The sequence below is a fragment of the Trachurus japonicus genome, chromosome 5 (genome assembly GCF_045865225.1).
Source record: "Trachurus japonicus isolate A0001 chromosome 5, Traja_1.0".
NCBI classification, from domain to species: domain Eukaryota; kingdom Metazoa; phylum Chordata; class Actinopteri; order Carangiformes; family Carangidae; genus Trachurus; species Trachurus japonicus.
The window spans coordinates 8,289,549-8,304,460 of NC_140911.1; the positions used below are offsets into that span (position 1 = coordinate 8,289,549).

General features: G+C 42.8%; 2 protein-coding genes across 2 annotated transcripts in view; one reads left to right on the top strand and one right to left on the bottom strand.

Moving 5' to 3' along the window:
• The window catches only part of quob (quattro b), a 29,607-nt gene extending 21,749 nt beyond the window's left edge, over positions 1–7,858 (bottom strand). Inside the window, exon 1 of the mRNA XM_085775960.1 lies at positions 7,282–7,858. Within this exon, the coding sequence (XP_085632086.1) occupies positions 7,282–7,284 (3 nt within the window). The 5' untranslated portion in view covers positions 7,285–7,858. The remainder of the gene's footprint in view (positions 1–7,281) is intronic.
• Positions 1–14,323, top strand: part of LOC146987004 (heme transporter hrg1-A-like) — a 349,260-nt gene extending 334,937 nt beyond the window's left edge. The window contains exon 4 of the mRNA XM_085775959.1: positions 14,309–14,323. The gene's annotated coding sequence lies outside the window, so the exon portion shown is untranslated. The remainder of the gene's footprint in view (positions 1–14,308) is intronic.
• Positions 14,324–14,912: the final 589 nt, after the last annotated feature.

The window sequence follows — 14,912 nt, forward strand, 5'->3', positions numbered from 1 at the left end:
CAAAGACCTCACACTGGTTAGCACTGGGACTGTGCTAAGCGTTTGGCTAACTGATAAATATGCGAGCGACTTGGACATCAAACATCGGGAGCAAAGGTCTTGAAATTCCAACTGTTTATAATGATTTCTGTTCTCAGTTATATCTTTAATATTGTTTGGATACAAGGAGATTGTGCTTAGTGTCTGTGATGTTTTGTTTTTAAATAAGCTTATAGTTAACAAGCAGAGTGATGGATGTCAATCACTGTTGAAGTATTTGACCACCTTTCTGCATCTCTGTATCTCCGGTAGATGTTGCATGCCCTCAGCAGAAAGGAATGCTTCCTTTTTTCTGATTGTCCACATCTGTCACAACAGATTAGGAAATGGACAACAGAATACCTTTGAGGCTGTGCTCTTGACTCGTAATGCATCACAGCTGTTTAAGACTGACTGCAGCCATTCAACTTTCGGTTCTCCTGAATTTCTCATAGCTTACTGTAAAAACCTGAGGTCATTTCTCATGAAGCACAGTGCTGTGAAGTTGCCATACGCACACAAGAAAGAAAAAAACAAAACAATTTCTGAGCAGCAAGTTTTATTTAAACCAACACAGCACAGCTTGGCATGTGTGCCCCCCAACTGCAGACTTCTAGATTTCACTACTGAATCCACTGACTTATTAGAGCATGTCTACTCTTTTGTAACTTCCAGTCAGTCCCTCACTGCAATTCAACCTTCACCTAAGATTACAGTGATTTATTATCACAACATTACTCCAAAACCATTGGAGATTGAAGCCTCTTTTTTTTTGTTATCGCTGTGGTTTGAAATGGACAAAGGCTGAGTGCCTGGATAAACTCTCAAAACAAAGACGTTTAAAAGTATGAGGCATTTCGCCCCCCCTTCCCGACTGGAGGTTCTCTCTCTGTGGGTGGTTTGGCGAGTGATATTCATATGAGTGAGACCCTCTTGAGACTTTCCTAAGCATAGCTCAGCTGGACCCGGCTCAGACAGGCTGGCCAGCCAAATGAACTGAGGGCAGGGAGGGAGGGTGGCTGCCGGTGTTGCGAGTCCTTCTGTATCTCATTACATCTGACAAACTGCCAGACAACATGCCAAACAGGCCTGAGCTGCAAGAGGTTCAGCATGAATTCTTCTCAGACAAAGCAAAAATCGTGACCTGAAGAGGCACTTTCGGTTTTTGGCTTTTTGAAAAACACTGACTTTAATCATCACTCTAATCAAAATGATGGTCATAGTTATAATCATAAAAAAAAAAGATGATAGTCGGCCTTTTGAATTGTAAGCAAATGTGTTCTGGTTAAAACATGTTGGCTAAGTTCTTCTATAGTTCAATGAGCAAGCAAACTCAGACCTGTAGAAATATTTATGACTATTAAACAGGACAAGACAGGATACCTGACATGCAATACATTCACAGCATCTGCATCTCATATTAAAAACTCACATTCCGCATTTTATGGACCAGTACTTACTGAGTACCTTTTTTTCTTTTCACTTCAGTATCTCAGTTTATAATAGCAATGGCAGGCTGTTGTGAAAGGAAGAACACACTGGATATGAACGCTGGACTTTCCTGGTCATTTCACAAAGTCTCTATTTGACTGAAGCAACAGATACAGTATAGCTTCCTGTTTGTGAATACTAGTGCGACTTATAGCTTAGCTTATACGTATATACAAGCCTGTTTTATATTTGAGAGGGATTCATAAGCCTTAGCTGGTAAACTACTGTATAGAAACTAGTGAACCTGTTGCTGAGGGAAATACAGTAAGAAAATAGACAGTCTACATTTTCTTTATCAATATTCTCACATTCCCAGGGTTTTTCTGCAGCGTCTGGTGCTGGTGTTTAGTCTCTCTGCTGTTTTGTCTGCAGTGCGATGCGTCACCTCCCCACCCCTATAATAAACTCCTGGTCAACAGCAATTTATTCAGTCCCAAGCGAGCACCCAGACACAATCACTTCCCTCCATCACTATGATAACACAATAACACAATATATCTATATTTTTTTTACTGTATATCTCTCTATGAAATCTGCCCCTCGTTTTCCTTATGTTGACACAAACATAGTTGCTGCTTCTTTTTCCCGCGGTACGTTACCCCCACAGTCGGACCCAGCGAGGTGCGTTCAATCAAGCTTAAATCCTGAGCCTTTATCTCGGCCTGTGGAGATTATGAGGTTTGATCGATGTCCAGCTGATGACCTCATTCCACCGCCGCCTCCTCTACACATTCAGGACAAGGGGATTCCCTCTCTATTGTCCACTGGAGCCAGTGATTTAATTCTAGAAAGAAGCTCCAGATCATTGTTTGACCCGAGTTGTAAGCGCGAACAACAGGCATCTGTTATAAAGGTTCACTCTCTCTTTGTCTTGTCTGCCATTTAGTCGGGGCTGAGAGGTTTTTTCAAAAGAGAGCATTAAGCAGGTAATTACAGGTTTTTCTGTATTGCCTCGGGCTCTGGCTAAAGAAAGTCAGATCTGAGCCACAGTATAAACAAACTGTCATGTGTTGTAACGCACAGTGTGTCATCAGCCACAAAGAGTCGAAAGATAAGCGAAGGTAAAGGAGATTAACCTCGACTAAATGGACACAGCTCTCGATGTGACATGCTCAAAGGATTTTGCTAATGTCTCTCCCTGGTCCTATCACATTTATCTGAAATCCAAATTGACTGTCACTCACACATTAGGCCTAAAACTAAAAAAAAAAAACTATAAGCAGAAGTGACAGTTTGCGTTAAGACCTGCCAGTAAATCCACATCACTGACTCAGTGAGTTCTGCAGGTACAGACATGCAGATGTGTCCCAGTCAGAGCCTGAAGAAGATGACACACCACCGACTTGGCCATAACAAAAAGAGAATCACATTGTGGACACAGAGGACACTTAACCACAAGAAATGGTATCATGAAAAGATGAGTCGTGTCCATAATATGCAGATTTTCATCCTCTCCCAATCTTCTCCCCTCTTTCCTCCTGAAACATTCGGTATCTTCTGTTTGGCGCTGAGACAGTAGCGTCTTTGTGTGAGATCCACTCTTGTTAAACTCAGCAGAGGGCCACTCCATTCAGCTAAACCATTCAAAATCCTTTTAACCAGTAAAAAAAAAAAGAAGAAGAAAAAGCCCCTTACGAGACAAAACTCCCACGACTTTGCTATAAGAGTCATTTCTGCCAGGAGTAAACTTGGTGCGTTCTCACTAACAGACACTTAGTCTGGCAGGGGATCCTATTATTACTCATTTTGTAGCTCAGCAGAACTGGAGCCATGTTTGTAAAGTGAAGAGAGCAAATAAATCCTGTGTCAGGTTTCTACTTTGGTGTTTAGTCATCTGAATAATGAACAATGAACGTCTATCTCGTTATAATCTGCAATCTAACCTGAAAGTCTCAGAACAACAGTGTAGACAGTCATCCTGGAAATATTTGCCTATGCAGGACAATGAGGCGAGTGTGCGTAAATCCAACATAAATCTCTGCTCTCATCTCTTTGGAGATCACAGACGCTGACTCACAGCTGCCACTCATGGCAACCGCATGTTATGAAGATGTAACATTGAAGCACGGTGCTTTAAAATCGATTCCCTTATTGTTCTCCGATTTGACGATGCCGTGAAACACTGAACAAAAAAGCTGATTGGACTCTTCTTTCCTCTTACTACTTACAGTTCAGCGTATTTTTTAAATTCACAACAGGTGTAAAGTTAATGGAGTTGCTCAATGACTGATGAGGTGATTGCCAAGGAAGTACAGTGTTTGCACAGGGCTCGATGCGGTTACGCCAAAAACACTGAAGGATGAAATTCCCTCATGCAAATAAAAAAGAAACTAGCGTGCAATATTTCAAAACATCTCATGTAGATTTTTTTTTTCCTCTGTGATTGATTCACAAACTCTCTCTCACATGTAACATGACAAAACAAAGGTCGTCGCTCAGAGCTCGCACTTTGGCAAACGACCAGACATTCACTTCTGAAATAGTTTGTTTTTGAATAGCGCAAAACAGCCCATAATAGCTCCCATTGTTCAACTCAATAATGTTAAAATGGCCAAGAAATTGAAGATCATTAAAAAAAATACAAGGAAGGCATTGTGAAATCCATAGCACAAGGAATTTAAGTCGGTCAGCATGCAATTGTGTTTATAAGGAGTGAGCTGCACACTGACATCTGTTGCTCTTCAGTCTGCAGTCTGCAAACAAGTGCAAGACCACAAACAGAGCACAAAAAAATGCGGAGAAAAATTAGTTTTTAACCACTAACACAAACAAACTGTGCTTTAAAAATATGTAATTGGAAGGTTTACTCTGTGCACCTTGGGTGACGATGTGAAATTTCCACCCTAAGTGCCACCTCAGGCTCTCACAGATAAGATTGAAGTTGTTCAGCTGGTTTTAAATACAGGCAAGCAGAAACCTATTCTTTAGTCTGGGTTAGGGTGGTGTGACATGACCGCTGAAGTAGCTCAAATACAACAGTTTTCCTCCTAAAAACAAAACAAAACCAAGGCACCAGAGGCCACAACAGCAGCAACACTCAAACAAAGTCTGGGAAGGAAATGATGACAGTGTTGCTGCGACTGAGTTTCTAGAGACAATGCAGTCTGAAAACAGAGTCGCACACAGCCTATAGCTGATTCCCCTGAACACTTGGCAAATGCGTGTGTTTTGAAAATGCACCGCACAGCCTCTGTTGGGTTTGACCCACTTTTGTGATACATAGATAATAAACACACTGAAAAATCCAGTTCAGAGCTCTGTGACAGCTCTCCAAACCCCGACTTTGTGACTTAGGCAAATTAGAAATAATTCGCCTCACACAGCTACACAGGGCAGATGTCTGCAATTATTCATCTTTTCTCCATAAATCACAGCAGTTTATTGTTTTAATTTTCTCTGTCTGACTCCTTTGGTGGGGATTTGGCAAAATCACAGCAAGTGAAGCAATGCAATGGGCATGGAGTATTATTCGTCTGCCAGACGTGAACACAGATGACAGCATTGTAAAGATGTGCTGACTTGTTGCAGGCAGGGGAGGGAGCTACTGATGACTATCCCAGCACTCTGAGAGAGAGAGAGATACAGCTGTGACCCTGTAATGCATGCAGCATGTATGTTATAGACTGTGACAGCTTGTGCCTGTTGCTGTCAGTTAGCTGCAGGGTAAAAGATGATAAGCAATATTCCCTATCTTTATGACAATGGACTACATTTGTGCATACAAAAAACCTACCGAGGTTTATCAGCTGAGCTTTTGGTTTAGTCTCTCAGTCTCTTATATAAACAACAATCATAGAAGCAGCCAGCAGCTCATTTTTAAAAGTCTGTTTCCAGCCCAGCAAATCAATGAATGAATAGATAAAGAGGTTAAAAAAATAGCAACTAGTGAATATAAAGGAGTGTTTAGAGGCTAAAGAACTATTCCCATATAAAGTATTGTAAATTTTGGTCGCTCATTAGTTACAAACAAACTGTTAAGTGTTATAATCTGTTAATGTTCACTTTCTGTTTCGCTACTTCACCCAAGTAGCAGCAGAAAAACTAGTGAATGCTGTTTTTTTACAGGCTTGTCTCTCTGCTGTGGATTAAGAAAAGCAAAGTCCAAGAAATTAACTTTTGCTAATCACAGCTGGTTGGCATTTTCTCCGTTTTGCATGAATCGGTGAAAGACCTGCTGAAAGCTCATGCAAAGCACGTTTTTTTTAAGCAACTCTAAACTGGCTTTGCATGAGCTTTGAATAAACTTTGAATACTTCAACAGACAAACAGCACTGCACTACACACATACTATCTGCCCTGAGCCAGATCACCATGTTTACTGTACACTCGATGAGGAAAAAAAAACACCACATGCTGTTGTGAGGTCTTAAGAAGAAAGTGCTTGACCTTGCTGGTGAATGAATGACTCTTGGTTGCCCCTGTCACACAGTAACTAAAATGCAAATACAGAACCCACCAGCATGCTAGTGTTCTGGATTTCGTTTGTTTGTTGAGTGTTTATCCAAGATACAAACTCCTGGTCACGCAACCTCACAGTAATTCAATGATGTAGACTAGAGACTGTGCGGGCTCGTGACGGTACGTTGGTGGGGTAGTAACGGAGGACAGCATCAGTCATGCAATAAGTAAAACAAACAGATGGGGCTGTAAAAGCTGGTCAAACAAATGCTGCAGTGGCTGTGAGCGGAGGACAGAGCGCAGTGGTGGCCATGATGAGCAGCCAAGTTTGGACTTCTTTAAACATCCTTCCTTCCTGCTCTCTGTAAAACTATCACTTATCTGACTGGCAGACCTGGACATATATTACAGGTCTGACTGCTTCGCTCTGTAAAAGGAGAAAGGTTCAATGAATAAAATCCAAAGTGGCGCATTGTGGAGATTCGATGAATAGATCTGAGTTTGCCAAAAAAAGTTCACAGTCTTGCATCAGTCTGATCTTAATCTGTAAATATTTGGCAGATTGGAAAACAGCAGCAGCAGCAGGGACCGGTAAATACAAGTTCAAACGAGGCTAAAATGTTCCCATCTTGCGGCTCACACACACACACACACACACACACACACACACACACTCACTGTCATTAATTAGTTTCTGTTGTGACTAGTTCCTCTCCAGTCATTAGAGACCTGCAGTTTGAACTTCTTAAAGAGCCGCAAAACACTGAACTGGAGAATTTCCATTATGTGCAGCAGATGCAAAGCAGCCAAATAATTTATACACCAAAACACTCTCCACTCGCTGAAGTATGTCTGCCATCCGCATCAATTAAGTCCTGATCAAAGGGCTTCAAGAAGCAAAACAAAAGACAATGTGCCTCTCTCCGTCGCTCTCTTTGTCAGCGTGCGCACACTTGGAAAGCTTGAGATGCTTTGGGCTGTGGAAGTGAAACAGTCCCACCGACTGTGCTCAGGATAACAAAAAAAAGGTTTGGAGAGTGCTGTGACATTAGCTTTGTGCTAAAGACAAGGTTTCATATAAAAAAAAAAGAGAGCACAAAAGATATGCACCAATGATAAAGAGGGGGGAAAAAGACTTAAAGCGTTTGAAATAGATTTCTTTTCTTCTCTAAACCAGACTTGGAACAGACGAGGCTTGTAAAAGTTGAGTGACACATGACTGCCAAAACCACAGAGAGAAACAAAGTCAGAAACTCATGCTCTCAGTTAGTGGGTCAGTGGAGCACTTTAACTCCTCAACCAGAGAGGAGCAGCAGCAGACAACAACACCAATGACAACCAGGAGTAAAGAAAAACAACCTGATGTTACTTTACCATCTTTGCAGGAGTTTGCTCCTCTTATCAGACACAAAGTTTTTTCATTCTTGGCTCTTGATAATCCTCTGCAGACAGCCTCTTCCCTGGGCTCCGAGCCGCCGACAGACTTGCCATGTTCAGCGCATCAACAACAGGAGGCGGCCGAAGTACGTCCACATGACAGTGAGTTGCGTCGGGCGAAGAGTAATCAGAGTCATTTTGCATTCCTCCTGGACTTTCTCACAAGCCTGAGCATTTGGGCTGCAGATTGTCAAGCTGCCTGTTGATTCTCCTCTTTCACTTCTCTTTCGCTTCTCTGGAGTGTTTGGGGGTAAGAGAGAGAGAGAGAGAGAGGAAGGGAGGGAGGGAGGAAGGGAAGGAGGGAAGGGAAGAGTGTCTGAGAGGGGGAGGAGAAAAGCTTTCCCTTTCAGAGGAAATCCCCCTCAAGGCTTTTCAGAGTTTCTTCGTTCGCTCTCTCTCACCCGCTCTCTCTAACACTCGGGCTTTATCACACACCCGACCACACCCACAGTCACAGTCACACTATTCCACAAATGGATACACAAAAGCATGCCAGCCGGTGCAGACACACTCACCGATTGTGTGTGTGTTTGTGTTACTCTATGTACGGTACGACCTCAAACAGTCATGCATGTAAACACACACACACACACATACATACTACATGCGCACGGATGCATGCATACACACTCCTCTCTCCTCTCTGGCCCGGCATCAGAGAGCTGCAGAAATCCAGCCCCTCGTTTGTGGCCCCTTTCTTTCTATTTTAATCACAGGGAGCTTTTTAGAAGGCTAAGTCACTCTTTTCTCCTCTCTCCCTTTTTTCCCCTCGTAGACTTCCACTGTCTGCTCCAGGCTTTCTCATTTCCTTTCTTCAGCAATTGTCTTCCGGCAGACTGCCCAGTCTTTGACTCGTATCAAAGCGGAAGGGCTTCCCTGCAGAGGACCAAGCCAAGCAGCAGGCATGAGAAGAGTGCCGCTATATACCTCCACATTAGGCCAGAGGAATGCAGGGTTACACCCCTCTGGACTTACATTTTTACATCTGGAGTTGGAAGATGTATAGAATAGGAAACTCAAGACCTGAAGAAGAAGATGAAGAAGAAGAAGAAGAAGAGAGGCTGAGGAATTCCTCCAGGAGAAAGACTGACAGGCCGTCGTTTATTTCTGTCGGCTGGAGGCCAGAGAATGAGCGTGAGCGAGGCGGGTTCGACACCCTCGGTCTGTTTCTTCACTCAAATTCCAGAAATGGCACGAGAGGTTCATCGCTTCATTTAGAAAAAGAATGACAGAATATATTTTTCTTTTAATCCAAAGTTTTTATCCAGCAGGTGAAAGTTGGAGCAGCTGGAGATATAAACTCTAAGCCTCCCTCAGTCTCCCAACGCTGCGGTTTCCCACTCTGCAGAAAACTGCAGTCTCTTGAACATTCCTCACATGTTTTTCTTTCACGGCAAGACAGCCATGCTAATTTGTCTTTCACCCTAAACCACGAAAATATGTAGGTGACTTTCTTCACATGTGTTACACTACTCCACCCCCCCCCATTTCTCCTCTTTGTGTCGTTCTCGCCTTCTCCATCATTTCCTTTCTTCAATGCCTCTTTGACAAAGGATCATAACTTGTGGCTTTAATGTGTACAGTTGTTTTCAGAGGGGATTAAGAGAACAGTAAGAAAAACAGCAGGTCCTTCATGAAGCCTCTGCTTTGGTCTTCGTCTGAAACACTCAATATTAGAGATCTTATTACATTTTGGCAAGAGAGAAAAGAGCATACTGAAGCCAAAGAGCTCATTAGTTCATCAACAGTTTACTTATGGTGATATTTATGCCTTAGCTTGCATTTTGACAAAATCTAAATATCACTGACATTTTATCATGGTATAAAGCAGCTATCACAAACATCCAGCAGATGTGGAGGAACGTTCGCTTTTTACAGTCATATTGTGTCATTTCTCCTTCCAGCTCCGACGTATTTCGCAAAAACAATGTTTGGCTCAAATCGACCATTTTTCTCATGCGTATCATTTGCACTCTTTATCTGTGACTCCAGCTGATTTATGAGAATGTGGGGCAGTCGACTTTTCTTTTCTTTCTTTCTTTCTTTTTTTCTTTTCACTCATTGTCAAGGTCTAGACCAGTCCAGGTCGTCCCACCCTCCCTCTCCCCCCTCCAGAAACGTGACGGTGAAGCTGAGGTCGGCCGGGATGAAAGTGGGCCGCAGCGGGCTGACACTGAGTTTTGATCCCTTTCCTTCATGAAAACCAGATGGGCTGTCCATCTAAACTAACAGAGGGGACGGAGGAATGGGGTTGAAGTGGGGGCGGCGGCAGCGGCGGTGGTGGTGGTGGTGGTGGGTATGGTCTGCTCTTGCTCTGCGCTCTGTGAGTCACAGAACGGTCGGAGATTTGATAGGGTGCTGTTAAAAATGCAGACATAAACACTCATAGGAACACAGACGGTGAACCAGACAAACCTAGACGGGGGAAATGTACACAGAGATAGAGGATAGAGGGGCGAGTGCTCTGGAGATGCTGCCAAAGCCAGGAAGTTTGGGAGCACACGCCCACATCGCTTCATTAAGCAGCCGTATAAACACATACGTACGTACGCTGCAATTTTACTTCAATATACTGTAGACATAAACACATAATTCTCACACATACTTGCACGCAAGCAATAAATAACACAATACCCCCCCGACAACTGCGCCTTCCCCCTCCACCCCGCATTTCTAAATTCTTCCCAGTGAGTGGGAGAGACTCCTGAGGCGAGTGAGCAGGACCCCTTTTAGTGTTTACTTCAAGCAGCGCTGGCCTCCCATGTACACTTAGACACAGCAGCCTACAGTCTATAAAGCATGACTCACAGTGAGCGTACACACTAATTGTCATTAAAGGATTAGAAAGCACCAGCTCTTCCTCGGGGCAATCTACCTCCTGCATCACTTCTTGGATCAATTATCTAACTCCATTTGCTCTCTAAGCCCATATTCATTAGGTTTATGTGTCGCGGGTTGTTTTTCATTTAACGCGAGAAAAGAGAGGAGCAGCAGCAGCCTCAGCGCTGGTGATCCGTCGAGTGTGTCCGCTTCTTGGATCAGGCCCAAACACTTCCTGTGGGACATTATTATGTGAAGTCTACTGTCTCGGTGACGAACGTCTGAACAGCTCTCAGCCGCAGTCAGTCACGTCTTGATGGGACGAGATGAAGGGAGGAAGGAGGAGACAAAGGGGTTATCTGTCTCGCGCTTCGTTCTCTTTCCCAGGGAGAGTGACCTTATCAGCAGAGATCTGCTGCTGTGACTGTGACATCATTTCCTGCCTGACCCCAGCCTGTCAAGATTAGGGGGCCCTCAGGCTCGTGCTTTAGACCTTTTGGTTTGTTCTTTCAACAAACAAGGGATAGAAGTCCAGGCTTCTTCCCTGTTAGTATCTGTCTACACCACAGATGTGTTTTTTGTGTATGTGTCAGGTATTTCTGGCTCGCTTGTTAAAGACAGGATTTAAGGCATGTTTGGAGTAGCATGTCACTCTGCGTGGTGCTTGAGCATAAGAACGAAAATAAGGGTCTTGTGAAGATGTTACCTACACAAGAGCATTCCTTCAGGGTCAGTGGGACTCTTTGCATGTGTGTGCTTGTCTCTCACCGTTAGTTCAGGTGCTGCTGAGTGATGCACTGTCACACTAAATGTTCCCAAATGTTCGTTTCCCCCCTGTAATTGTAAATCCATCGGTCTATCGAGTTCTATATATCACGCTCCATTTTTACAGCTAATAAAAGACAGGACAGAGACGCCTTCAACACTTTAAATTGCTTTCCATCTGTCCCAATTTAATAGCTTTTTGTTCCCACTGAGATTTTATAATGAGACATCGCAGTTTAATAGTGAGAGAAGGTCTCGCTGGAACACAAACACGTCCTTTTGTCAGTGTAGACAAAAGGACAAAAAAAAGGTATCTTGCTTTTTAGAAAAGAGAAAAAATAACATTCACTACAGAAAGTCTTTTTAGAGATAGTCACACATTTGATATGCAAAGTGTAATTTAAAAAAACGTTAGCACAAACAAACAGAGCACACCACTCTTCCAGCAGCCAGTGATCTGTATACAGTAGTAAAATACATTATAATCCCTGTTTGCAGAGACTCAGATTCCCCCGTGGTCTTGCTCTCACCACCACAGATAATACTCTCACATCATGTTGTTATTATATCATGAAATCCTGTTGGGGGCAAATCCACAATATGAACTTCAATCCCCCTGTTGGAAAACAATGTGCTTTGCCAATGAATCCCACTCAACTGCAATCTATGGATATAGCCTGGATGTGTCTGTGTGAGAGCTTTGAAGATCAAATGTTGAAGGCAAATGGACCGTGCATGCACTGCAGGAGAGGAATGATGCATTAAAGACTTCCCAAACTGGAAACATATTTGCCATAGCCGGAAAGAACAAAGCATATGTTTTATATATACTTTTAAAAAAAATTTTCCTTAGGGTTTGAGTGGACATTCTAGTAGGTAATTCAGTGGTTTACAGATATCACATCAATTTACAGTAAAGTAATTGAGGACTGTGCAATGATCCTCTAAAGATCGATTGTTTCTTCTGGGACAGTTTGATCCAATTAAATCAAAGACTTTTCCGGCTCTGTGTACAAAAGCTTTGGTTCACATAAAGAAGTAAGCATTTAGATGTTGCAGGGATTATTATCATATGTGAAACTCTCATGGTGGACCCACTGAGCTATTCCACATGTTTTGATTGGTCCATTTCTGTCTTGAAGTGTTTTCCCTGCGAGTCACAGCGCTGAGAGGCTTCAACCCCAGCTGGCCACCGCTGGGTGCTGGTCCAGGGTAGGAAGCAGGTGTGAACAACAGCAGACAAGCCAGAGGAGAAAAGAAATGGCTGCAAGCTGAGACACTATGTGGGAAGCGTGAGACACTTGTTTTAAAAACTTTTGTTTCCCACTTTTTCCCAACAAATGATTCAGAATGAAAGTGTCACTAGTCTTCTGAGGATGTAACGCTCATTACCCAGCAGAAAACAACACTGCTATATTGTAGATGAAAACCAGACAGTTGTTCTCAGTTCCTCTCCACCAGTGGAGCAAAAAATGATAAATTTCACTGGAGGGGTACTGCCAAAGGGAAAACCACATTGTCACCCAAACAAACAAATGAATAAGTCAGGACGTTTTGATATTTTATCAGGCCCAGCTCTAGAGCTGTCGTCATGCAGTCCTGGCAGACAGTAAAATAAAACCTCCAGCCATTCCAGCTGTTCACAAGATGCTTCCAATTCCAGTTTAGTAAATAAATTAGCTCTTTTTGCTGCCTTTTTAAAAATATATATTTTAGAGTTTTCTTAACAAGTCAGTCCAGACAAAAACTCATTGACTTTTGGGCCACATGTGGCATTTAGCTGGCACCTCTGGCTGAGATGTGGTATGGCAAAACGTACTGTATGAGGGCCAAATCGTAACCATATACATGTTGCCATATATTCAACATTGGAGGGAATTTCTCCTCTGGTAAACTTCTTTTATTGAGGTACTTGGCCCAGATAATAGAACATACTTTTGGCCACGTGGTAGGCCTATGACACTGACAAATGTGATGTGGCAAAACACATGAGGGCCACATCATAACCACTTCGGTTTGGCCATACCTTCAGAATTGTGGAGGGAATTTCTATTGTGGGACATTTCTGTAATTGAAGCACTTGCCCAGATGATAGCGTTGACTTTTGGGCTACAGTTGGCATGCAACTGGCCCATGTGGCAATGGGTGGAGTAAATTGCGACACCCTCCGGACCTTTTCATTGTCCCACACTCAATTTCTCGACTGGCTAGCTTTGGGTAAGTGAATTCTAAACATTTTTGAATTTTGTTGAACTAATGATAAGTAATAGCACTTTTATTCACACTATGGTTCCACTAGACCTACATCTTTAGAGGAGGAAACTACTGTAATAGGCCTACGCTATACGGATAACCAAGCAGAACTCCATTTTAATTTAATAAAACGTGTGTGGGCATCTTTTAAAGCTAACCCGATTGCTTACTGTGCTGCTTTTCGGATGAAAATGTTTGATTTAACGTTGATGACCTCTTGACGTGAACGTTATTGCTATGAAATAGTAATTCTTTTTAAATAACATTAACATGTTGGCATAGCTTTCGTACGTTTTGTAAAAATGTTTCATCTTATGAGGTTGCTTATCACACATGTGGCTTAACACAAATACAGTTGCTTTGTTGACTAAAAAGTAACAGTAGCTAAATTAGGCCTATCTGAGTTTTACTTTAGCTTAGTGTAATTGCTCCTGTTACTTACGCAATGTAAAAGTAGAACATGCTAGCATGCGATTAGCTTTGATCTGAAAGTACGATAAAGGCTAAAGTTTTAATTTTTTTAATTTTTTACTTTACTTTTATGTGTCTGAATTATTCTCTACACACTGGCCATTGCAGAAATGATTTCAAAACATGAACGCACATGAGTACTAGTGGTCAAGGTTAGCTTCATGTTAAGAAACAATACACTGCCTGTTTAAATGCTAACCAGTCATTCTGTGTAATAATCACATAAAGCTTTTCCTGCATGGGAAGTCACTGGACTGGGGTAGTGATTAGGATGCCCAGGAAGACGGCACTAAGACGGTGTTTAATGGTTAACTCTCAACTCTGTTTGCCTGTGTAAGCAAAGCTGTCGACACAGTGGTGTTTTGGAAGAGTGGTATATGAAAACAACGCCTGCTGCTGGAACCATGAGAATCAGGGAGACCCAAACATGCAGCTGAGTCACAGATAGACTGCTGTGCTCACACACAATGTTATTTCAGGTGAAGTGGAGGACAACAGGTGTGTGTGTGCGTATGTGTGGGAAAAGAGGAGCTTGGAGGAAAGATGTCCTCATGCTTCTTTCCTCTTTGACTAAAGAGCTTACTGTACAAATACTGTTTTACTACTGAGATGCAATGTTTGGCTCTCACAAGATCCATTAATAAGATGGAAGAAGGCCACAGTGACCAGTATCAACAGCAGATTTATGGTGTAATTCACAGAGTCTGACATGTGAGTAAACATGGGTGTTAATTTAGTTGGGAAAGCCCGAGACAACAACACAACAATGTGTGAGCTTTATTAAATACCACTGAGTCACCACCAGACAGTGTAAATCTGATCCGTCAGCTGTCCCCACCCTCTCTTCCTCTCTCTTTCCCGGTATCTGTCTCATCAAAGGTCTCCTCGGTGTCTCTCGGGATCATTTCTCTCAGACTTCCTCTAACTGCTTCACCTTCGCTGACACTGATCTCTCAGCACTCTTCTCAATCAGCTATTTCCTCTGTCTCCTTTCTTTCCCCCTTTTCTTTTCTTGCCTTCCCTCTTCTGCGTCCCTCACCCTTTGCTTAGTCCATTCTTTAACCCAGATGAACTCAGTGTTTTTTAGCTCTCTTGTCCCTGCTCTTTTCTCCCCCCGTTCTTGCGGTTTTCTTTTTTCAGCAGTAAGCACTCCAGAAGCAGCTGTTGGGAGGTGGCTGCCTTTTTTGACTGGAGCTAATCTTCCTGATTTATCACTTAGTAACTGGAACTTGAACTGGACAAAGTTGTTAATCCTTTTC